Genomic DNA, 24,905 nt, shown 5'->3' on the forward strand with positions numbered 1-24,905 from the left:
TAAAGGTCATTACCAACACTTTGAATTGTGACCGGAAACTGATCGGCAGCTACTGCAGGCCACGGAGTGTTGTAGAAATGTGGGTGAATCTTGGACGCCCCACAATAGCTCTTGGAGAGGGGCGGCATACAAATCCAATAAATAAATAAATTCTGCACGATCTGAAGTTTACGAACCCTTTTCAAAGGTGGCCCCATGTAGAGAGCGTTGCAGTAATTGAACCTTGAGGTGATAAGGGCATGAGTGACTGTGAGCAATGACTCCCTGTCCAAGTAGGGCCGCAAATAGTGCACCAGGCGAACCTGGGCAAACGGCCTCCTCGCCACAGCCGAAAGATGGTGTTCCAATGTTAGCTGTGGATCGAGGAGGATGCCCAAGTTGCGAACCCTCTCTGAGGGTGTCAATAATTCCACCCCCATGGTAATGGACGGACAGATGGATTTGTCCTTGGGAGGCAAGACCCACAGCCACTCTGTCTTGTCTGGGTTGAGTTTGAGTTTGTTGATACCCATCCAGGCCCCAACAGCCTCCAGGCACCGGCACATCACTTCCACTGCTTCGTTGACTGGACATGGGGTGGAGATGGGTATCATCAGCATATTGATGATACCTCACCCCATGCCCTTGGATGATCTCACCCAGCGGTTTCATGAAGATAAAAGAGTTTCAACTATTCCACTGTGTTTCATCGAGGTTGGGGTTTTTTTTGCATATGAGCAACCACTATAGTCACACTGTTCTCCATCTTAGGAATCTTTAATGGGCGCTCTGTGTTCTCACATATTTATTTGTCTCTGAATGTTTACCTTCCTTCTATCTTTCCTGGGAGCGATCAAAAGCTAGCAGTAACCCAAAAAGTTCATACTGTACTGGCCCCTGTTGGATTTGAAATCCCTTCCCAGTTTTCAACAGTATGCACATTTCATACACCAAGGAGTTTGTGATAAGTCTGACAATTCCCTGCTTTTTTATTTATTTTTGTATTGAATTTTTAAAAAACAAACATTAAACATTAAACAGCAATAACCACAATAAACATTCAAGAAATTTGTAAACATAAATGCTAAGAAAATTAAAAAAAAACAGAACAGAAAAAGTAAATACAAAAACAAACAAGAATGAGAAAAAAGAAAAGAAAAAGATACAAATAAAACATTCATTTGGGATATTTACATCCCCTTCTCATTCAGAATTTCAATCAGATGTATATACAATTCCCTGCTTTTTTTAAAAAAAAAAGCTATCTCTTTTGAGTTCAGAAATGGTTCTGTGCAACTGAAAGCATGCTCCAACATGGAAATATTGCATTTTCTTGCCTTCTTCCCTCTTCTTCTGTCTCTTTTCTCTATTAGCCTTTTCTTACTCCAGAAAGCAGCAGAAAATGCTATGGACAGTCACATGAGGCAGCTGCATAATTCAGTAGTGCTGTACCCTAAATCTATTCAACTTGCCTATATGAAGAATGATACATACCGTAATTCTTTCACTCTCTCTTTCACATTACTCTTTCCAGCAAAGGCTATTCGTCTATTGTATAACACTAAACCCTTATTTGTTTGACCAAGGTTAACTTAATAATGTATTATTGCCCCCACCCTCCTTGCCTTTCGTAAACTCCTTAAAACCCACCTCTATGCGTCAGGCATGGGGAAATTGATTCCCCTGGGCCATTTGGTTTGTATGAGACGTACAATTGTTTTTTACATTAAGGGGTTTTAAACTGTTTTTAATTATTGGATTTGTACTGTTTTTATTGTTGTGAGCCGCCCCGAGTCTTTGGAGAGGGGCGGCATACAAATCTAAATATAATAATAATAATAATAATAATAATAATAATAATAATAATAATAATAATAATAACAACAACAACAACAAAACAACAAATATAACAAAAACAATAATAATAACAATAATAATGATAATAATAATAATAATAACAAATATAACAATAACAATAACAATAATAATAGTAATAGTAATAATACTAATAATAATAATAATAATAATAATAGCCTAAATTCGCATGAGCAAACTGGAGAAAGACAAGATTTTATGGGGGTTTTCCCTTTGGATGTGGGGGAGGATTGCCATATGCTTCCCTTTTTGTAGCAATCTTTTTGTTAATTATCCTATTATTCCACTATGGCGACAAAAGCCCTTAGGATTTAGAAAGCCTTTCAGATTTGAAGATAATGGCAAAATGTGGGGAATCGATTTTTAAAAGCCGTTATTTGTGCAAATTACCTAAGTCCTGATGATGTCTACCACATTATCTCTCCAGAAACTATCTCCTTGGGCCATCTTCAATTCTGCCCTATCACTTGCTCTTCCAAAGCCCTCCTTTTCTCTTTTTCCCTCATCCTGCTGGAATATAATCTGGGAAGATTGTGCAATGTGGCCTTCTCCGTTTGGCACCTTGGATCACTTCCCTTAAATAAGCAGTCAAAACAGATAAATCCCAGTCTTCTCACCTTGTTATCGGGACCCACTGCTATATCCTCTATCTCACCATTGTGCGCTTGGAATTCAAGAGTTTTCTTCATGCTGGGAAACTGTGGAAGAGAGAGGAGATTTACCATCACTTCCATGTCCACCCTTCTAAAACAGTGCTGTGCAACCCAAAAGTCTTCCTCTTCCTCTCTCCATCATTGTAGCTCCAAACCAAAACCTTGCTCCCCAACACACAACAGGCCATTTCTTCATTCCCCCATACAAGTGTACCTCCCAAACTCGCAGGAAGCCATCCACGCCACCAGTAGCCATAAGGGTATGATCATCACTGAAGCACACAGCCTTCTGTAGAGTATCTGGGCTGGTGTCTGTTTGGACACAGTGCAAAGTTTCCACCGCCACTTCCGTCATCTCCCTGTGTGTATTGCCATTGCTTTTCTCACTGGGGACAGGGGCCTTGCGTCTCCGTAGATCCTTATCACCAGCACCTAAAGGCACATAAGGAAATACTCCATCAACCTCTCTGACCAGCGGCTCACAACATTCCTCTCTCTTCTGCAGATCTTGTCCATTTTCAGCATTAGCAAGATTCGTAAGTATTGCTGTTTCCACTTTTACATTAGTTTTTAGACAGTTGTTGTTCTAATATACAGTGGTACTTCTACCTAAGAATGCCTCTACTTACAAACATATCTAGATGTTTTTGCCTCTTCTCAAGAACCATTTTCTACTTACAAACCCGAGCCTCTGAAACTGTAACCGGAAAAGGCAGGGAGAAGCCTCCATGGGCCGTCTCTAGGAATCTCCTGGGAGGAAACAGGGCCAGAAAAGGCAGGGAGAAGCTTCCGTGGGGCCTCTCTAGAAATCTGGGAGGAAACAGCCGGAAAAGGTGTGGAGAAGCCTCCATGGGACCTCTCTAGGAATCTCTTGGGAGGAAACAAGGCCTCCACCCTCCCTGTGGTTTCCCCAATCGCACACATTATTTCCTTTTACATTGATTCCTATGGGAAAAATTCCTTCTTCTTACACGCTATTCTAATTAAGAACCTGGTCACGGAACGAATTAAGTTCATACCTAGAGGTACCACTGTATTTGGAATTCGATTCTGTAGCTAAATAAACGCTAGGTTCTCACCTGCTTTAGCACTATCGCCGCTGCTGCCACCTGTTTTCTGCCCAGATTTAAAGAGCTGGAACCTCAGGATGTGGCAAGTGGCATCCTGCCCTGCAGCAATAAAATTCCCTGCCAGTGCCATAGTCATGGTGGCCCGGGTCTCTGTGTCATGAGCATGGAGCAGCGAGGCAGATAACTTGCCATCTCTCCAGTCCAGCTGCAAGAAATGCTTGGGGAACAAAACAGAGAAAGGAAGGATGAAGCACCAACTACTCCTGCAAAATGGCCTTCTTCCTTGTTGTCAGGGATGATTTGATTTGTCTTTCCTTAATATTGTTCCAAAGATGATGGGTACACAGAGGGCACAGCTCCCCCTTTCTTCAAGCTTAGCCACTCTCCCCCTTAGTGGTCCTTTTCATGTTTTCCTTTGGAGTCTATATCAGGAGTCACCAATCTTTTGGACCTCAGGGACCATTAAATTTATAATTTTAAATCCCATGTACCACTAATATGACCTGCCTAATGACCGGTTGGGTGGGCATGTAAGTGGGTGAGCATAGGGTGCCTCACCAGCCTCTACCCGCCCCTCCCATCCCAGCCCCTCCTTCTGCCTGCCCAGGCTCCTTTGGGCCCCAACAGGAAGCAGTTAGCAATATCATTTAGCAATAGCATTGCACAGTGCTTTACAGCCCTCTCTAAGCGAGAGTCAGCATATTGCCCCCAACAATCTGGGTCCTCATTCTACCGACCTTGGAAGGATGGAAGGCTAAGCCAACCTTGAGCCTACTGAGATTCGATCTGCCAAACTGCTGGCAGCCCGTGATCTGCAGAAATACCTTGCAATACCACACTCTAACCACTGCGCCACCAAGGCTCTTCAGTTGTTGGAGCTAAGCAGCCACGACGAGAAAGAATTGGCAATACAGCTGGCTCAGTTCAAATTGGATCTGACCCAGGAGATTCAGCAGAAGTACCTCACTGAGGACTATAGGCATAGGCTTTCCAAGCAGAGAGAAGACCTGCAGGAGTGCAAGGCCAGGTACTGATGCCTGGAGGGTCAGCGAGATGAGATGGTCAGCCAGTTCCAGGCCATGGTACAGTCCCACTGGAAAAAGGCCCTCCTGGCCACCAGTGGGGCTTCCCTCCAGCCTTTGCCCAAAGCCCCGTACCAGGAGGCTGAAGCAGAACCCAAGTCAGAATTTCTGCCCCTCTCCAACCCCCACAAAAAGACCCTGAAGTGAGAGATTCTCTGCAGAAACACAAACATTCATTGCACATATCCAACCCAGGGGCCGTCGTTCAAGGACCACTGATTTAATGCTATATAAAAAATGCAAATAATTTTTCTGCAGAACCACCCAAATTTGCTCGTAGACTAGCAGTGGTCAACAGACCACCAGTGGTGATCGCTGGTCTATTTAATGCTCCCTGTGCCTCCAGACCAAGCAGGGAAGCTTCACTCTTCCAGGTTCATGATTTTCTTCACGGACCATTTACACCAGGTGTCCTCAAACTTGGCAACTTTAAGACTTGTGGACTTCAACTCAAACAGAACAAGCAAAATGATGGGGTTGTGGAAAGAAAAGTAGAGGCAATCCTAATAAACTTTTATTTTCTTGGTCAAAACTTTGGCTTCATTTGGTCCAAACCGCAGAGGTCTTCAAACTTGGCAACTTTAAGAATTGTGGACTTCAACTCCCAGAATTCTCCATCCAGCTGCTGGCTGGAGAATTCTGGGAGTTGAAGTCCACAAGTCTTAGAGTTGCCAAGTTTGAAGACCTCTGATTTACACGGTGTACTTCAAAAAGCAGCTTCTTGCAATGCTGCACAAACCTTGTTCTGATAGTTGCAACAAACACCACCAGCCCTCCCCATTTATAGAGTCAGCATGGCACAGTGATTAGAGTGCAGCACTGCAGACTAGTTCAGTTAACTGCTAGTTGTAGTTCAACAGTTCAAATCTCACCAGTGGCTCAAGGTTGACTCAGCCTTCCACCCTTCCAAGGTAAAATGAAGACCCATATTGTTGGGGGCAATATGCTGATTTTTAATCTGCCCAGAGAGGGCTGAAAGGCACTATGAAGCAGTATATAAGTCTAAAAGAGCCTCCGTGGTTAAGTGATTAGAGTGCAGTACTGCAAGCTGCTTCTGCTGATCACCGGCTGCTAGTAGTTTGGTAGATCGAATCTCAGTAAACGCAAGGTTGACTCAGCCTTCCATCTTTCCAGGGTGGGTAAAATAAGGACCCAAATTGTTGGGATAAATATACTGACTCTGTAAACTGATTAGAGAGGGCTGTAAAAGCACTTTGAAGAAGTATATAATAACAATAATAATAATGATAACAACAACAACAATAATAATATTACAGCATAGTGATCTCCTTTGCTGTGTTGTATTCACAATAATAACAACAGAGTTGGAAGGGACCTTGGAGGTCCTCTAGTCCAGTGTTTCCCAACCTTGGCAACTTGAAGATATTTGGACTTCAACTCCAGAATTCTCCAGCCAGCCAAATATCTTCAAGTTGCTACGGTTGGGAAACACTGCTCTAGTCCAACCCCCTGCTTAGGCAGGAAACCCGTACACTACTTCAGACAGATGGTTATCCAACATCTGCTTAAAAACTTCCAGTGTTGGGGCTTTCACAACTTCTGGAGGCAAGCTGTTCCACTGATCAATTGTTCTAACTATCAGGAATTTTCTCCTTGGTTCTAAGTTGCTTTTCTCCTTGATTAATTTCCACCCATTGCTTCTTATCCTAACTTCAGGTGCTTTGGAGAATAGATTGACTCCCTCTTCTTTGTGGCAACCCCAGAAATGTTGGAACATTGCTATCATGTCTCCCCTGGTCCTTCTCTTCATTAAACTAGCCATGCCCAGTTCCTGCAACTGTTCTTCATATGTTTTAGCATCCAGTCCCCTAATCATCTTTGTTGCTCTTCTCTGCACTTTTTCCAGAGTCTCAATATCCTTTTTGCATCTAGTCTAAGTATTTTGTCTAAGTCTAAATGCTAAAATGCTAAATGCACCAAGAGAAGCTCCTTGTGTGTCCAATCACACTTGGCCAATAAAATTCAATTCAACTCAATTCTATTCTAAAAATGCTATTGCTATTTCCCTAACCGGGTGATGGGGGGGTGCAGCTCTGGGGGAGGGGGAGGTCCCGGCCAACGCACAGGAGAATCGCGGGGCAAGAGGAGGGGTGTGTGCCCCCCACTCCCATAATTTCCATACCAAGCCATTGGTGATCCCCGTCTTGGCGGCGCCGCCTCCCCCTGCGATGAGCGCCAGTCCAGCTTCACGGTGTACGCGGAGGGCATAGAGCGGGAACGGAGCCCGGTACAGCTCGGGCGGCCGACGAGGGGGCATGACTGGAGGATCAGCAAAGCTGGGAAGGGCGGCGGGGTCAAAGGTCAACTCATGCCAATCCCGCACTCAGCCGTTCTGTCCTCGACTCCCCCTTCCTCTCCGGCGGAGCTGACGGCACGCCAGCGCTTTGATCGCGACTGGGCATGCGCAGATCCAACCTCCTTGACGTGGCGCAGGCGCAGAAGCCTCAGCACACGTCGGCACAAGAAGGACCGGCCGGCGAGAAAACTCCTTCGGTCGCGTTAAGAGGCCAAAGAAACATCCACGTCGCCGTCGCCTGGCGTCTGTAGTTAGGGCGGAAGCCGGGCAAATCACGCGGTGTTTTAAGAGGCGGAAGCATGTTAGCGAGCTGTGCTCCATTTTCTTCCTAAGGGGAGGCTTTCTGACGTCTTAAAGGAGACGTCGTTTCAAACTTGATGTATGCTGGCTGGAGAATACTGGGAATTGAAGTCCACAAGTCTTACATTTGCCAAGTTTGGGGACCCCTGTCTTAAAGCAACCAGGCGATGGCTGCATAACATGAATTGTTATGAATTACCGCCCTGCTGATTTCTGCGCCTGCAGATCATGCATTTTGTAAAATGCATGTACTGTATTTTTTATTTACTAAGTCTGCACTGCTATTACTACTATTTTTTCCCCTCATCATTCCTATCACCCATCTCCTCCCACTAATAATGACTGCATGACTGTAACTTGTTGCTTGTATCCTTAAGATTTTTATTAATATTGATATTCTCATTATTTATTTGACCCCTATGACAATCATTGTTATATCTCATGATTGACAAATGTATCTTTTTTTTAATGTACACTGAGAGTGTATGCACCTAAGACAAATTTTGCATTTCATTCCTTGATCACATACTTGGAATGATTTGCCTGCATGAAGCACTTTGCTGCCATCATTCAATTCATAGGAATAAACTGAATGAATAAAATCTACTGGAGTGTCAAGATTCAAGCAATCAGATTGTTTTGTCTATCCAGCTGTTCACCAGTCATAAAAATGTGATGGGGAAATAAATGGCAACCAAATTTATTTTGATGGAATTGGAGGCAGAATCCTTTAGATGTACAAGTGCTCTGATTTGCTATAAGAAAAGATCTGTGGTTGTTTACACCCAACAATTGGATGTGTTTTCATATGTATATTCAGCATTATCATGGGTTATTTATACCTAATGGTTGTATACCATTATTATTTCACACACCAATTTCAATTCTGTAGAGGGGCATAATGAACCCCAAATTGAAAAGTTGCATTAAAATAAGCTATGCTGATTGCCTTATTTGATGGTTTCTGGGCTCCCGGCCCCCTGCATTTGAAAATATATTTGTCTTGTTTCTCCACAATATAAGAACAAAATCAGACACTGTAATTAAACTCTTTCTTTATTGGTTCTTAATCCATCAGGATTCAATTAAATTGTTGATTTTAAAAAAAAATCAAATAATCAAATAAAAATCAAATAAAAAATCCTAAATGAACAGATTTTTCCATATTCCTAATATTCAGCATCCTGTGATAATTACTGAAGCCCCTGTATGCCAATCCAGTTTACTAGGTGGCTATTAGAAATGGAAGCTTTTCAGTGAAATACTGTCTTCAAAGGTTGAATCCATATACGGTATCTGTTTTTAGTTCCAGGCAAATAATTTCCCCAGCTTTGTGTAATACACAACCTTAGATTAGTTTAGGGTATTATTTGTCTGTTTTTATTTTACTAAAATTATTTTGCCTTTTAAATTTTGAAAGACTTTATAATGCATACTACAATTATAAAACGTGTTATTTGAATATTTTGTATTTCTCTGATTTGGGAACTTGTAAAATAGCTCAAAGAATTTCAATTCCTACATAGTATAAAAATACAGTTCATTTAATCTAAACCATGCTAATAGACCTACATAAAATTTTCCCCTGCAAATCATAAAAGATTACATCTTTCTCAAATGTAGTTCATTCATGAGTTTTTCAAGCTTTTTCAGGCTATGAAATGAAACCTGGTTGTTAAAAAAAAATTCCTGGATTCCCTGATTAAACATAGTGGGGCTTCTGAATGTCAGCTAACATCTTTGCTCTTTCTTCTCTATCTTAGTAACTAAGAAGGAAAGAAATATCTTCAAGGGGCAAAGACTGAGTAGATTTTTCCCCCCATAGTTTTCCAGAATTCTATCCAGAGGAATTCCTTTTCTACAGAGAAATTATTGAATCTGTCATCTGCACCTCTATAACTGTCTGGTTTGGTTCTGCAACCCAATAAAACTAACACAGACCTCAGAGGATAATCAGAACTGCAGAGAAAACAAACTACAGTGGAACCCCGACATAAGAGCTGCTCTACTTAAGAGCAACTCGAGATAAGAGCTGGGAGGGGAGAGATATTTTTGTTCTACTTACAAGCCCAAATTCGAGATACAAGCGCCAAGGAGCTGTCTCCTGAAGCCAAATGCTAACTTCCGCGTTCGGCTTCAGGAGACAGCTGCGAAGCGGCGCGCGTGTTTTAAAAGGTTGCAGCCGGCCTGGGGGGCTCGGGGGGGTGCTTGCAGCTTTCTTTCTTGCTCTTTTTCTTTCTCTCTTTTACCTTCCCTTCCTCTATTTCTTCTTTTCTTTCTCCTTCCCACCTTCTTCCCTCCCTCCCTCCCTTCACTCATTCCTCTCTTACTCTCCCCTTTCATAAGTTTCCTTGCTTCCTTCCTCTGTTCCTGTCCCTTCCCTCTTTCCTTCCTTCCTTCCCACCCTCCGTCCATTCATTCACCCATTCCTCTCTTGATCGCTTAAAGCCGGTCCCTGGTGCAAAAAGGGTTGGGGACCTCTGTCCTACAGGATTGGGTGGCAGAGAAGTTGAACATATGTAAATTTAAAAGTTTAAGAAAGTTTACAAGTTAAGTGAAAGAAACTTCATTATTCATTTATATGTACATGTACATTTCTTCATTAAAAACATGTCTTTCTGCATAATTTAGACTAACTTTGTGAGTTTTTTGAGGGCTGGAACCAATTAAAATTATTTACATTAATTCCTATGGGGAAAAGTCGTTCGAGATAAGAGCTGCTCGACTTAAGAGCCCAGGTCCGGAACGAATTAAACTCGTATCTCGAGGTACCACTGTACTAATCTGTCTTCCAGTGAGGACCTGTATACTGCACGAGTCAAAAAGAGGACAGTGAAAATATTTACTGAGCAATCACATCCTAGACATAAGCTGTTTCAACTCCTACTCTCAAGACGACGCTACAGAGCACTACATACCAAGACAACTAGACACAAGAACAGTTTTTTCCTGAACGCCACCACTCTGCTAAACAAATAATTCCCTCACCACTTTCAAACTATTCACTTTATTAATATTATGTCTTCTCATCGTTCCTATCACCCATCTCTGCCCACTTATGATGGTATGACTGTAAAGGGTTAAATAAGGTTCAGGAGGGAAGTGTTTTTAATAGGAAAGTGAACACAAGAACAAGGGGACACAATCTGAAGTTAATTGGGGGAAAGATCAAAGGCAACATGAGAAAATATTATTTTACTGAAAGAGTAGTAGATCCTTGGAACAAACTTCCAGCAGACGTGGTTGGTAAATCCACAGTAACTGATTTTAAACATGCCTGGGATAAACATATCCATCCTAAGATAAAATACAGAAAATAGTATAAGGGCAGACTAGATGGACCATGAGGTCTTTTTCTGCCGTCAGTCTTCTATGTTTCTATGTTTCTATGTAACTTGTTGCTTGTATCTTATGATTTATATTATTTCCTGATTGAAGTCCACAAGTCTTACAATTGCCAAGTTTGGGGACCCCTGTCTTAAAGCGACCAGGCGATGGCTGCATAACATGAATTGTTATGAATAAATTACCGCCCTGCTAATTTCTGCATCTGCAGATCATGCATTTTGTAAAATGCATCTACTGTATTTTTTATTTACTAAGTCTGCACTACTATTACTACTAGTTTTTTCTCATCATTCCTATCACTCATCTCCTCCCACTAATGACTGTATGACTGTAACTTGTCGCTTGTATCTTTAAGATTTGTATTAATATTGTTTCCTCATTGCTTATTTGACCCCTATTGTACCATGATTCTTGAAAAATGTATCTTTTATGTACACTGAGAGCCTATGCACCAATTACAAATTCTTTGTGAGACCAATCACACTTGGCCAATAAAGAATTCTGTTGTGTTCTATTGTATTCCATTACGTTCTTTAAAAATGACTATTCCTAACAAATACATGAAAAGTCGTGTCTTCTAACCTGCCACTCTCTCATCACACTGCTTAATCAGATGTATGAGACAAAAACAGAACATAAACACTGCATTGCACTATTTGGGTCCTAACTGCTTCCAGCAGCATGGATAACATATAGGTACTGTAGTTCTCGACTTATTTAGTGATTGTTCAAAGTGACAACAGTGTTGGGGAAAAATGTGTTATAATGTTTTTTACACTTACAATCATTGCAGCATCACCATGGTACCATGTTCAAAATGTGGACTCTGGGCAACTGGTATGTATTTATGACAGCTGCAGTGTCTCAAGTCACCTTTTGCAACCTTCTGACAAGCAATGGGGAAACCAGATTTACTTAACAACCACATTACTAACTTAACAACCACAGTGATTTGCTTAACAACTATAGGAAGGAAGGTGTAAAATGGGGCAAAACTCACTTAACAACCCTCTTGCTTAGCAACAGAAATGGGCTCATTTGTAGTCATAGGTTGAAGACTACCTGTATTTTTCTGCATGGGTTTGCCCAATACTATTTTGAAGGCCACAACTTAATATCCATCGTTTAGCGTAATTAAATGGTCACAACTTTTAATGTTAACACAGGGGGGAAAAAACCTTACTTTTCCCTACCATTCTCAGTGATTTTGGCCTCAAAATCTAAGGAATACTGGCTCTCCCCATATCTTTCAATAATCATCATGTTAGAAAACTAATATTTGTAGCTTTTTCCACCGAAGTGAATTGTTTTGGATTCTTGATCATTCTGGTTGTCATGTCTTTCTTGGTTTTCTGAGAGAAAACAACCAGCCCTCTCACCTTTCCATTATTCAGATGTGGAGAAAAAAGGATAAGGAACTAGTAACGGAGCATCTTTGGGAAAGAAGCTGCAGCCAAACTTGTATTTGTAAATCCATTTTGGGCTGCCATAGAGCCTGTTGCAATGCTAACAAGCTAACCTCACTGAGGTGCAGACAAAACGCTTTGTAGGGAGCGGAACTCAATTCCCTGCTATATTTCAATGTTCCATCCTCGCATTCTAAGGTTATTTTAAAGCATTAAATCGCCTTTTATTTTCTCATTAGGTTTGTTAAGTCACTCTTACTCATGGGACTGAGGAATGGGTGAAGAAGGAATGATTCTACAGGGGTAGGCCAGAGGCCTGAAGCTTTGCTGAATAGATTAAATTGTTGCGATAGTTGAAGCCTAGGACAGAATAAATCAAAAAGCATTGTTTTAGGCCACTAAAGGCAGTGTTCTGCTCCATGCAAAAATCTAAAATAAAATGCTGACTATAGCTGGAATTGGACGGTTAAAAATAGGATTCTCTTTTCTGGCATGTTTCTTTACTTTTCGGTTTAATCTAGACTCCTGATATTTCCTGATTGTATTCCACTGAAGTATTAAACAAGTCTGACTCCAGGTAGCTTTTGAAAATTAGTCTACTGAAGCTGAAACACTGAAACTAAACTTCTGAAGACCATTTGATAATGGAGAAGCATTAGCAGCTTCAGATCCTCTAGGACCTAGGTATTGATACAGAAGTCTGGAGCATCCTGTTAAAGCACTTTAGAGCACACAATCACTCATGTACAGGATCCAGTTGTGGCCCTCCCATTGCCTACAGCAAAAGAACAGTCAACAAAAAGACCAGCTGTTGACTTCATTTCATTGGAACAGATAATATTTACCCAAGCAGTTCTACTATAGCCAACTCAACCTTCTCCAAATAATTCAAACACTAGGTTTTGATATTGGGCTAAGTTAAACTAAGACGTGGGAACGTAGCCATTGTCTTAACATGCTGCGTAACAACAAAGCCATCATATATCGATCTGTTATACAGTGGTCCCTCTACTTACAAACTTAATTTGTTCTGTGACCAGGTTCTTAAGTAGAAAAGTTTGTAAGAAGCAGCAATTTTCCCATAGGAATCTGTAAAAGCAAATAATGTGTGCGATTGGGGAAACCACAGGGAGGGTGGAGGCCCTGTTTCCTCCCAGGAGATTCCTAGAGAGGCTCATGGAGGCTTCTCCTCGCCTTTTCCAGTCCTGTTTCCTCCCAGGAAATTCCTAGAGAGGTTCATGGAGGCTTCTCCCCGCCTTTTCCAGTCCTGTTTCCTCCCAGGAGATTCCTAGAGAGGCTCATGGAGGCTTCTCCTCGCCTTTTCCAGTCCCGTTTCCTCCCAGGAGATTCCTAGAGAGGCCCCACGGAGGCTTCTCCCTATCTTTTCTGGTTACAGTTTCGGAGGCTCAGGTTTGTAAGTGGAAAATGGTTCTTGAGAAGAGGCAAAAAAATCTTGAACACCCGGTTCTTATCTAGAAAGGTTCGTATGTAGAAGCGTTCTTAGGTAGAGGTACCACTGTATATAAAAACACAGCAATTTGATTTTGTTCAGATTTAGTGTATAAAGTGGTTCTGAGGTCCATTCATAGCAATGCAAAAAGTGGGGAGAAGGACAATTCTTCAACTAACTACTATAGCACCAGTGAATGAAGGCTGCGTGGAAGGTATGGTGTCTGGAAGAAGCAGCATTCCCAATGTTCTTCCTCCTTGAAATGGGTCCATCCAGAATTCTCACTGCTTTGCCTTTTCTTAGAAATTCTGCCTAAGAAGCTGTCAAGCCAGTGCAGAAATTGGTGATAAATTAACGTCTTGTCACACTATCTATAGAAGGCCTTGGGAACTTGGGAGCACCGTTCCCCGAAAGCTGCGCACGCGTGCACGCGCGCAGCCCAAAATACACCCCCGCGCGGCCTTTTTCACGGCCGCGCGCTCCCCATCCCCATGCCAGCCGCGGGGGGGGGGGGGAGGCGCCGGCAGCAGAAGGGAAGGGAGCCGCGGCCGCCCCTGCCTCCCCACAGTTCCTCCGGCCCCTCGGCCTTTCGGCGCTGCCCCCCGCCCGCCCCCTCTGCTCCTCCGCCGCCTCCTGCCTTTCGGCGTGGCTCCTCCCGCACCCGGAACACACACCCTGCCCGTCTCACCTTTGCCGAGAGCACTTTCGTCCCGGGCTCTCGGCAAGGGGATTGCAGGAGAGGCGGAGCAGGCATTCTCTCAGCGGAGGCCGGCAAAGGTGATATTCAATGTCGGGGACGCGCGAGCGGTTGCGCGTGCTCCCTATCTCCCTGCTAGCCCGCTCGGAATATTCAAAATAAGAAAAGCCTTCGCCGGTGAAGGCTTTTCTTATTTTGAATGTTCTGGGGGGCTAGCAGGGGGATTTGGAGCGCGCGCAAACGCCCGCGCCCCCCCGACATTGAATATCACCTTCGCCGGCCTCCGCTGAGAAGAACGGAGAGAGAACGAGAGACAGTGAGAGCAACAGACAGCAAGATAGAAAGTGAGAAAGAGAGAGAGAGAGAGAAAGGGGGGAGAGAAAGAGATAGCAAGAGAGAGAGAACAAGAGAGAGAACGAGTGTGAGAAAGAAAACAAGAGAGAAAGAGTGAGTGAGAGAGAAAGAAAACGAGAGGGAAAGTGAGAAAAAGAGAGAGAAAGAGGGGGGGGGGAGAGGGAAAGAGAGAGAGAGAAAGCAAGAGAGAGATGAGTGGAAGGAAGAGATAGAGCGAAATGATAGAAAAAAGGGGAGAAAAGAGAAATGAGAAAATGATTGAGGCAGAGAATGACAGGAAAGAGAGAAAAACAGAGAGAGAAGTGACTCTTGATTTAAAGCATATGGTAAAAGCACTTAAATAATAACAGAAAAAAAACCCAGCCCTCACCTGTTTTTATTAATAGTTATGTTTTTGGTTTTGCTGGTTGATTTAGTTTTAATAGTAATGGATTTTGGTTTTTTTAAATTATTAATTTCTTTTAATAAAAAAGAAAAGATTTTTTTCTTATTTATTTATTTATTTATTTGTTTGTTTGTTTGTTTATTCTTCTATGCCGCCCAGTCCCAAAGGGACTGGCGCTCAGACACTATACTTTTCCGCCCACATCGAAAAAAAATTAGAGGGTACATTGCTTGGGAGGGGTGATTTTCATGAGGGAACAGATGCAGCCACAAAGCATTCTTTTGAGAAATTCAAGGCCATTATATGTCCACCCCCTGGGCGGAAGTGGAAGGAGGACCTGCCACACTGGCACAATCTGAATGGGAAACGTGACAAGCTTGTGGGTGGGGGACAAGGGATGGGGACTTTCAACTGGGTGGGAAACTCAGATTCAGTTTTCCCAGTGTAGGTGACAGGCTGGCTCTGGCAATAAATTGGAACATTTTGAGGAACACTTTGACTTGGACTCTGATTTAGTTTGGCTGCTACCTGGAACCATGGCAGAAGCTTCTCCCCATTGCATTGGAGTGCAGAGCTTCAAAAAGATATACAGTAATACCTCGTCTTACGAACTTACGGTAATTGGTTCCGGAAGGTGGTTCGTAAGGCGAAAAGTTCGTAAGAGGAAACAATGTTTCCCATAGGAAACAATGTAAAAGCGATTAATGTGTGCAAGGGAAAAAATAATCGCAAAATGGCACTCTGCTGGGCGCCGCCACACGGCTGTCACCTTTTAAAACAGCCGGGGGGCTTCTCAGCGTTCTCCCGAACCCGAACCGTCGCCTCCAGGAAGGATGTCTTCGTGACGTCAAAGCTCCGCCCATTTAATTCCCTATTGGGATTCCCCACCTCCATTTCAGCCTCCAGATCGGCCGAAAACGCCGCTGCCGATTGTAAAAACGGTGCTCCGCTGGGCGGTGCCGCCCAGCTGTAACCTTCTGAAACAGCCGGGCGCTTCTTGGCGGCCTCCGGAACCCGAACCCGAACTTTTGCCGAACTTCCGGGTTCGGCGTTCTGGAGAACGCCAAGAAGCCCGCCGGCTGTTTCAGAAGGTGATAGCCGGGCGGCGGCGCCCAGCAGAGTGCCATTTTGCGATCTGCGGTGGGTTCGTAAGCCGGAAAAAGTTCGTAACAAGAGGCAAAAAATTTCCGAACCCCGGGTTCGTATCTCGAGATGTTTGTATCACGAGGGGTTCGTATCACGAGATACCAGTGTATTTTAACCAGGAGATAAAATATGTGTGATGCTCAGAGAATGGAAATGAGCGCAATAATAGAACCTCCCTTCGCAGCCCTTCTTCGTGGTATTTATCAAGCACAGCGATTCCTCCCCCTGAGATGGAAAAAGTGGGTTGGAGAAGGCTGGGAGCAAATGAGAGGGCAAAGTGGGTCTTCCAACTGCAAATATGAACCAGCAAACATAAACAATAACCATTTTTACTAACCACAAAAATAATTGCTGAGTATCAGAAAGACAACTATTAGGAAAATAGACATTTCTCACAGACATAAACTACAGAGTACAGAAACAGGACAAACTGGCTCCCAAAATACCCCCCACAAGTGCTAGACTTAGAAATGGATCCATGTAGACTCTCCTCTGTCCCTGCTGGCTGGACTTGTGGAGAGCCTGTGTTGGCTAGATCCAGCCCTTCCTTTGGTAGCTTGAAGCTGCAGACATTTCAAGGAACAGAGGGATGGGACTGGGATCCCAATAGCAGCTTGATCCTCTTATAAGGTCAAATGGCTTTTCTTTTTTTGTGTGTGAGCCCCACTTTACACCTGACAAAAGGTATAAATACAGATGCCTAAACTTTAAGGAGAATAGTAGCCACAATAAACCATGGAAACTCCACCCACGGCTCATTGGACATGAAGTGTCCAGTGGGGGAAGAAGTACCTAGTCATCTCTCAGAGAAATTGGCACATGCACATGAGATGGAAAAAGCAGGAGAAAGGACTTGGAATGTTTTCAGTACCAGGAATTCTGGGCTTCACCTGGATCAGAACAGATCCTCAGTACCAGGAATTCTGGGATTCACCTGGATCAGAACAGATCCCCGCTGTGCCTCCCCACTAGTCTCTTTGTTCCATACAGTTCACAGGGTAGTCTCCTGCAAGACGTAAGTGTGAGTCCCATCTGCCCGGGAGAATCCTTCAGATGCTTCAACTTCTGTATTGACCCCTGAAGTCAGGCCTTTCGGCAATCCATTTGCCACACCATTCTTGATTTTCTCCGCTCCCAAAGAGGTTGGCTCTGAGCAACTAGCATCCTTTAAAAAAAATAAGAAAGCAAAGGTCAGTTATCCCCAACACTGCTTTGTAACATTCTAGTATCATTAACTTTCCCACTGCACCATCATGCCCAACCCTCCAACTCATATAAAACTATAACAAGCAGGAAGAGGGAGATTGTGATCCCGCTATATAGAGCGTTGGTGAGACCACATTTGGAATACTGTGTTCAGTTCTGGAGACCTCACCTACAAAAAGATATTGACAAAATGGAACGGGTCCAAAGACGGGCTACAAGAATGGTGGAAGGTCTTAAGCATAAAACGTATCAGGAAAGACTTAATGAACTCAATCTGTATAGTCTGGAGGACAGAAGGAAAAGGGGGGACATGATCGAAACATTTAAATATGTTAAAGGGTTAAATAACGTCCAGGAGGGAAATGTTTTTCATAGGAAAGTGAACACAAGAACAAGGGGGCACAATCTGAAGTTAGTTGGGGGAAAGATCAAAAGCAACATGAGAAAATATTATTTTACTGAAATAATAGTAGATCCTTGGAACAAACTTCCAGCAGACGTGGTTGGTAAATCCACAGTAACTGAATTTAAACATGCCTGGGATAAACATATATCCATCCTAAGATAAAAATACAAAAAATAGTATAAGGGCAGACTAGATGGATCATGAGGTCTTTTTCTGCCGTCAGTCTTCTATGTTTCTATGTTTCTATTTTTAAAATCCCTGGCAGAGAGAAATTGCAGGAATTGATCAAATATGAAGAAACAAAGCTATGCCGCATGGGTCTCAGCGACCGGTTAGGTCCCACATAGTTAGTGAAGGGCTACCAAAGTTTTTACTACCACACTGTGGGCGTGGCTTATGCATTTCCTTTCAACATCTTTCAGGGCAAATTGGGTGCTATGGGGTGGAGCTCCATTTTCGCTACCCTACTCCGTTCCCCTCCGTCTGGGCAGCAGCAAACCCCTGCACATAGTCGGCCTTCTCCAGGTCCCATAAACTAGACAATGTCACTTGGCGGGACCTAGGGGGAGAGCCTTCTCTGTGGGGGTCCCAGCCCCCTGGAATCAGCTCCCCCCAGAGATTCACCCTGCCCCCATCCTTCTCGCCTTCCGTAAAAGTTTAAAGACCTATCTGTGCCGCCAGGCTTGGGGCCATTAGACCCTAGTCCCCTGGCCCATGAGTGTAATATGTCTTGCTGTGTGAATGGGAATGAATGATTTTAAATGTCATTAGAGTTTTTAAAGTTTTTTAGCTATATTAATTGGATTTTTAGATATGTATATTGTATATTGTTTTGATATGTTGTGAGCTGCCCCGAGTCCTCGGAGAGGGGCGACATACAAATCCAATAAACAAACAAACAAACAAACAAGCAAGCAAGCAAGCAAGCAAGCAAGCAAGCAAGCAAGCAAGCAAGCAAGCAAGCAAGCAAGCAAGCAAGCAAGCAAGCAAGCAAGCAAGCAAGCAAGCAAGCAAGCAAGCAAGTAAATAAATAAATACCAGCAGCGACTAACCAATGAGGTATGCAGCCACTATGTTGAAAGGTCACGGGATCCGAAAGTGGTTTGCTGGAAAGGAGGAGGCTCTGAGGAGATAGGAATTGCTGGAGGATTCAAGGGAAGAGTTTGCTGGGATGGCTGGAGGGAGGGAATGATCTAAATTTAATGAGTTAATTGGAGTTAGTTGGGATTTTATTGGTCTGAAAGTGAACTTTAAAGTATGCATGCTACTAAGAGGAAGTTTTAAAAAAAGATGTATTATGTTTTAATTTAGGATATCTTTTTAAAGAAAACCTCAGTGTTTTAAAATGGATGAAAACCTATTTTCCCTTTAAAGTTAAAGAATCTGAAAAGATATAGTGAATTTAGTAATATAAATGGGGGTAAATTATAGATTACTAAGTGCAAATTGAAACACGTTTCAACACAAGGAAAATAAAGCAGCAATGGCTAAATTGATTATTCTATTCAAAGAGGAGAATACACATTTTTTAATTTGGATATCACTTCTGGATGTTGTGCTTGTGATGGGGAAAAAAATGAAACTTTGACTTTGGTTTTGCCGATCACGCAGATTTGTTGTTATTAGAAATGGACATTTATATACTAATGTTTAAAAATTAAGACGTTGAGGTGGGAATGTTATCTTGTACAGTGCTAAATAGAGTCTGAAGTCAATGCCTTTTTCTTTCTTTCCTTGTACCTCATATTGTCTTTCTGCCTTTCTTTTTCCTTCCCTTAATTTCCTATTTTCTATTTTTATTTCTATTTAATATATTGCTAAAACAATAAAAGTTATAAAATAAAAAAAGGATTTTTTAGAAAGGTGGAGGCTCTGCGGAGATAGGAATTGCTGGAGAATTCAAGAGAAGAATTTACTGGGATGGTCAGTAGAGAAAGGCTGCAGGAACAGGAAGGCACTACAATATGCAGGAGAAGACAGGACAGCCTACTCTGAATGGAGCACAGGGAAACCAGGTGAGAAACAGGTGATGTTGTCCAAGCTATCAAGGAACATTCATTTTTTAACAGAATCTCCTTTGTTGGGAAAAGCTGCCTTAGGAAACTCCCAGGAAATTATTTTTGCTTGTCCTCCTACAGCAATTTAAGAAGGAACAAAATCAGACAATACAAATACTCTTCGCCTTCAACCATTTAGAATAGAATAGAATTTTTATTGGCCAAGTGTGATTGGACACACAAGGAATTTGTCTTGGTGCAGATGCTCTCAGCGTACATAAAAGAAAAAGATACATTTGTCAAGAATCATGAGCTACAACACTTAATGATTGTCATAGGGGTCAAATAAGCAATGAAGAAACAATCAATATTAATAAAAATCTTAGGATAGAAGCAACAAGTTACAGTCATACAGTCCTAAGTGGGAGGAAAAGGATGATAAACATATATCCATCCTAAGATAAAACACAGGAAATAGTATAAGGGCAGACTAGATGGACCATGAGGTCTTTTTCTGCCGTCGGTCTTCTCTGTTTCTCTGTTTCTATGATAGGAATGATCAGTTTAGTGGTTTTTTAAAGTTACAATGGCATTGAAAAAGTAACTTACGACCGTGTTTCACATTTACAACCACTGAGCATCCACAGGGTCATATGATCAAAATTCAGATACTTGGCAATTGCTTAATAGTTATGGCAGTTGCAGTATCCCGTGGTCATGTGATCACATTTTGAGACCTTTTGATAAGCAAAGTTAATAGGGAAGCCAGATTCGTTTAATAACTGTGTTACTAATTTAACAGTTATGTCTGGGAAGAGTTTGATCTGGTGACACCTGATGAAGTGGACAAGGCCATTGGAGCTGTGAGTTCCGCCACCTGTTTACTGGATCCGTGTCCCTCCTGGCTGATCTCGGCCAGCAGGGAGGTGACACGGAGCTGGGTCCAGGAGATTACCAACGCTTCCTTGGGGAGGGGAGTTTTTCCATCACTCTATAAAGAAGCGCTTGTGCGCCCCCTCCTCAAGAAGCCTTCCCTGGACCCAGCCGTACTTAACAACTATCGTCCAGTCTCCAACCTTCCCTTTATGGGGAAGGTTGTCGAGAAGGTGGTGGCACTCCAGCTCCAACGGTCCTTGGAAGAAGCTGATTATATAGGTCCCCAGCAGTCGGGTTTCAGGCCCAGTTACAGCACAGAAACTACTTTGGTCGCATTGATGGATGATCTCTGGCGGGCCCGGGACAGGGGTTTATCCTGGTGCTTCTTGACCTCTCAGCGGCTTTCGATACCATCGACCATGGTATCCTTCTGCACCGGCTGGAGGGGTTGGGGGTGGGAGGCACTGTTCTCCAGTGGTTCTCCTCCTACCTCTCCGGTCGGTCGCAGTCGGTGTTAGTGGGGGGTCAGAGGTCGACTCCGAGGTTTCTCCCTTGTGGGGTGCCTCAGGGGTCGGTCCTCTCCCCCCTGCTATTTAATATTTACATGAAACCGCTGGGTGAGATCATCCAAGGGCATGGGGTGAGGTATCATCAGTACGCTGATGATACCCAGCTTTACATCTCCACCCCATGTCCAGTCAATGAAGCAGTGGAAGTGATGTGCCGGTGTCTGGAGGCTGTTGGGGCCTGGATGGGTGTCAACAGACTCAAACTCAACCCGGATAAGACGGAGTGGCTGTGGGTTTTGCCTCCCAAGGACAATTCCATCTGTCCGTCCATTACCCTGGGGGGGGAATCATTGACCCCCTCGGAGAGGGTCCGCAACTTGGGCGTCCTCCTCGATCCACAGCTCACATTAGAGAACCATCTTTCAGCTGTGGCGAGGGGGGGCGTTTGCCCAGGTTCGCCTGGTGCACCAGTTGCGGCCCTATCTGGACCGGGACTCATTGCTCACAGTCACTCATGCCCTCATCACCTCGAGGTTCGACTACTGTAATGCTCTCTACATGGGGCTACCTTTGAAAAGTGTTCAGAAACTTCAGATCGTGCAGAATGCAGCTGCGAGAGCAGTTATGGGCCTACCTAGGTATGCCCATGTTTCAACATCACTCTGCAGCTTGCATTGGCTGCCGATCAATTTCCGGTCACAATTCAAAGTGTTGGTCATGACCTTTAAAGCCCTTCATGGCACTGGACCAGAATATCTCCGAGACCGCCTTCTACCGCACGAATCCCAGCGACCAATTAGGTCCCACAGAGTGGGCCTTCTCCGGGTCCCATCAACTAAACAATGTCGGTTGGCGGGCCCCAGGGGAAGAGCCTTCTCTGTGGCGGCCCCGACCCTCTGGAACCAACTCCCCCCGGAGATTAGAACTGCCCCTACTCTCCCTGCCTTCTGTAAACTTCTTAAAACCCACCTCTGTCGTCAGGCATGGGGGAACTGAAACACCTCCCCCGGGCATGCACATTTTATGTATGGGATGTTTGAGTGTATGCTTGTTAACAAAATGGGGTTCTTTTAAATGTTTTAAATTATATTTGGATTTGTTACAAACTGTTGTGTTGTGCTGTGAGCCGCCCCGAGTCTGCGGAGAGGGGCGGCATACAAATCTAAATAAATAAATAAATAAATAAATAAATGATTCGCTTAACCACTCTGGCAAGAAAGACTGTAAAATGGGGCAAAACTCACTTAACAACCATCTCGCTTAGTAACAGAAATTTTGGAGTCGATTGTCAAAAGTCAAGGAGTATCTACAGTTTTAAAAGATTGTACTACACAATGTAGAAAGCCAGGGAGTGCAAAGATGGAAGCTTGGCAGTATTAAAGAGAAGTCTAAAATGTGAAACCAACAAAATTCAAGAGTGAAAAAGCTTGAGAATCTATCCAGGATACCAAATCATTTCTTTTCAATAAAGTTAATTATCTCCCAACAGCTTCAATTAGAACAGCATTATTGGGAGACACACTCTGAAGCAGGAGTCACCAACCTTGGCAACTTTTAAAGACTTGTGGACTCCAACTCCCAGAATTCTGAAAGCTGAGGTCCACAAGTCTTAAAGTAGGACTTTAAGCAAGGTTGAAGACGCTAAAACCTTTCTAAAACTTTTCCGCACTGAATGCTTTATTTAACCTTCAGTCCACTGACAGGGTCATATGGAAAAAAACCTGTTGCATTTTATTCATGACTCCAAAGGGGATGACCTCCCAAGCCCATCACTTCTACAGCCCACATTCTGATAAATTGATGCTTTGTAATTACTTTATTTCCTAGTAAGGAAACCCAACTGACAGCCACTTTGTGTGAGCACCCACAGCCTGTTTTCAAAATTCCAAATGTATCCATCAATATGCCAAATGCCTGGGTCCTTGAGCCTAATTTTAATCAAGTCTCTGTTCAATCCAGCCTCTGCTTAAATACTTTCTCAGTAAAGGAAATCACTTCCCTGCTTTGACTGCCAAATTGTGCTTAAATGATAGGATGTTTCTCCTTATGTGGAGCTAAGATCTGCTCCTCCAAAATGGCCACCGTTCCTTGTTTTCTGGGTTAACAAACTTAAATCTCACCTCTGCAGGGTCACGTACTCCACAACGGAGCATTTTGTGGTACTTTGCTGGTAAACAGCAAAGTAATCGCGGAAGCACTGGAAAAATTGTTTTGGGATTTACATCCTCCCCACGTGTTGGACCTGTGAGAGAAAGAATATGGCATTAGCGAGGGAAGTGAAGGAACCAGAAACCTTCTAGGGCAGTTCCTCTGCCCGCTGAGTCCAGGAGTAGCATTAGTTAGGTTATCAGAGAACAACTCTTTGCAGAACTTAGATTTACATCTCTGTTGTGGTTAGCTCTGGCCCAGCTCCTGCCCCAAGGACATAGAAACATAGAAACATAGAAGTCTGACGGCAGAAAAAGACCTCATGGTCCATCTAGTCTGCCCTTATACTGTTTTCTGTATTTTATCTTAGGATGGATATATGTTTATCCCAGGCATGTTTAAATTCAGTTACTGTGGATTTATCTACCACGTCTAAATCCACAGTAACTGTGGTTAAGTTAAATCCACAGGACTGTGGATGTGAGGGAGACATCCACATGCTGCAGGCCTGTTTTGCTCCCGGTGGAATCTGATGATGAAGGCTCCTCTGACCATGAAGACATGAGTGACAGGGAGGAGGAGAGTGTGGCAGACAGCTCAGAAGGAGATCAATTATCTCTCTCCTCCTTGGATTCGGAACAAGAGTTAATGATACAGCCACGCATGAGGAGAGCGATGCATAGGCAGCAACAACTGAGAGATTATTATCAAAGAAAATGAGGCCACCTGTGGTTGGATGGGGCTGTGGTAATTAGTGAGGCTGCTATAAATAGCAGCCTGTGGGTGTGGCCATTGTGGAGGATTATCTGATCGTTGTGTTTCGTGCCTGCCTTGCTGACTTCGACCTTTGTGTGCTGATCCCCCCCCTCCGCTTTGAAACTGTGTTTCTCTTTGTGAAAGAAGAAGGACTGTGAATTGCCTCACAGCTGCAAGCTAAGTATCACAGAACTGATAAGGGACTTGTACAAATTACCAGTTTGTTTGGAGACGAGTGCTCTTTACTATACAAAAAGAGTGCTTAGTTTATTTGAATTTTCGGTATAAAGAACATTGTCTTGAATTTTCAAACGTGTGTGTGTCTGAAATTGTATCTGTGCATTTTCGGGAGGATTCTACCAGAGAGCTCGATAGAACACATCTCCTACCAGGGAAAATAAAGAACCCTAAAATTCCTGGGTAAGGACCAAATAGAATCCCAAGGCAATCTAACGTTGTAAGACAAGATTTAGGCGATCTAGTTTCCCTTGATGTTTTGGATTTCTATTCCTGTCAGGTTCAGTGACATGACCAGTGATAAGAATTTGTGGGAGTTGTAGATCACCTAGATGGAAGACACTAGCTTTTTTATAACAAGGTGTATTGATTGGAAGACCAAACCCTTCTTCCTTGCTTTATAAGCCATGCAAACATTCGACTCAAAAACCTGATTTTATTCATGTTATTTATTCCTGACATTTGCATTCTTTCTTTTCATAAGCAGTTGTGGCAGAGATCTCCTCACTCTTTTCAACTTCTCCACTCGGCAGATGTAATGATACTGTGTAAAACGATGGCAAGCTATGTTTGAATATCCAAGATCAATTTCCCAGTAAGACCTATTCTTGATGGCCTTTACATACAAAATACATGTATATAGGTGTAGCCTTGTATACTTGGGGCTTGTTTATGTTCTGGAGGGTAGTTCTAGATCCTATGTATTTA

The 24,905-nt window shown here is 43.2% G+C and overlaps 2 protein-coding genes across 3 annotated transcripts in view; both read right to left on the reverse strand.

The window, feature by feature from the left end:
- Positions 1-7,225, reverse strand: part of PREB (prolactin regulatory element binding) — a 15,215-nt gene extending 7,990 nt beyond the window's left edge. Inside the window, exons 1-4 of the mRNA XM_070734969.1 lie at positions 6,803-7,225; positions 3,587-3,794; positions 2,722-2,939; positions 2,472-2,552 (exon numbers count right to left, since the gene is read on the reverse strand). Coding sequence (XP_070591070.1) covers positions 2,472-2,552; positions 2,722-2,939; positions 3,587-3,794; positions 6,803-6,937 — 642 coding nt within the window. The 5' untranslated portion in view covers positions 6,938-7,225. The remainder of the gene's footprint in view (positions 1-2,471; positions 2,553-2,721; positions 2,940-3,586; positions 3,795-6,802) is intronic.
- A 9,150-nt stretch (positions 7,226-16,375) lies between these two features.
- The window catches only part of SLC5A6 (solute carrier family 5 member 6), a 46,009-nt gene continuing 37,479 nt past the window's right edge, over positions 16,376-24,905 (reverse strand). For both annotated transcript variants that reach the window (XM_070734972.1, XM_070734971.1), the window contains exons 15-16: positions 23,177-23,298; positions 16,376-17,227 (exon numbers count right to left, since the gene is read on the reverse strand). In XM_070734972.1, the coding sequence (XP_070591073.1) occupies positions 17,054-17,227; positions 23,177-23,298 (296 nt within the window). In that variant the 3' untranslated portion in view covers positions 16,376-17,053. The remainder of the gene's footprint in view (positions 17,228-23,176; positions 23,299-24,905) is intronic.

This window comes from Erythrolamprus reginae, chromosome 1 (assembly GCF_031021105.1).
Source record: "Erythrolamprus reginae isolate rEryReg1 chromosome 1, rEryReg1.hap1, whole genome shotgun sequence".
NCBI lineage: Eukaryota > Metazoa > Chordata > Lepidosauria > Squamata > Dipsadidae > Erythrolamprus > Erythrolamprus reginae.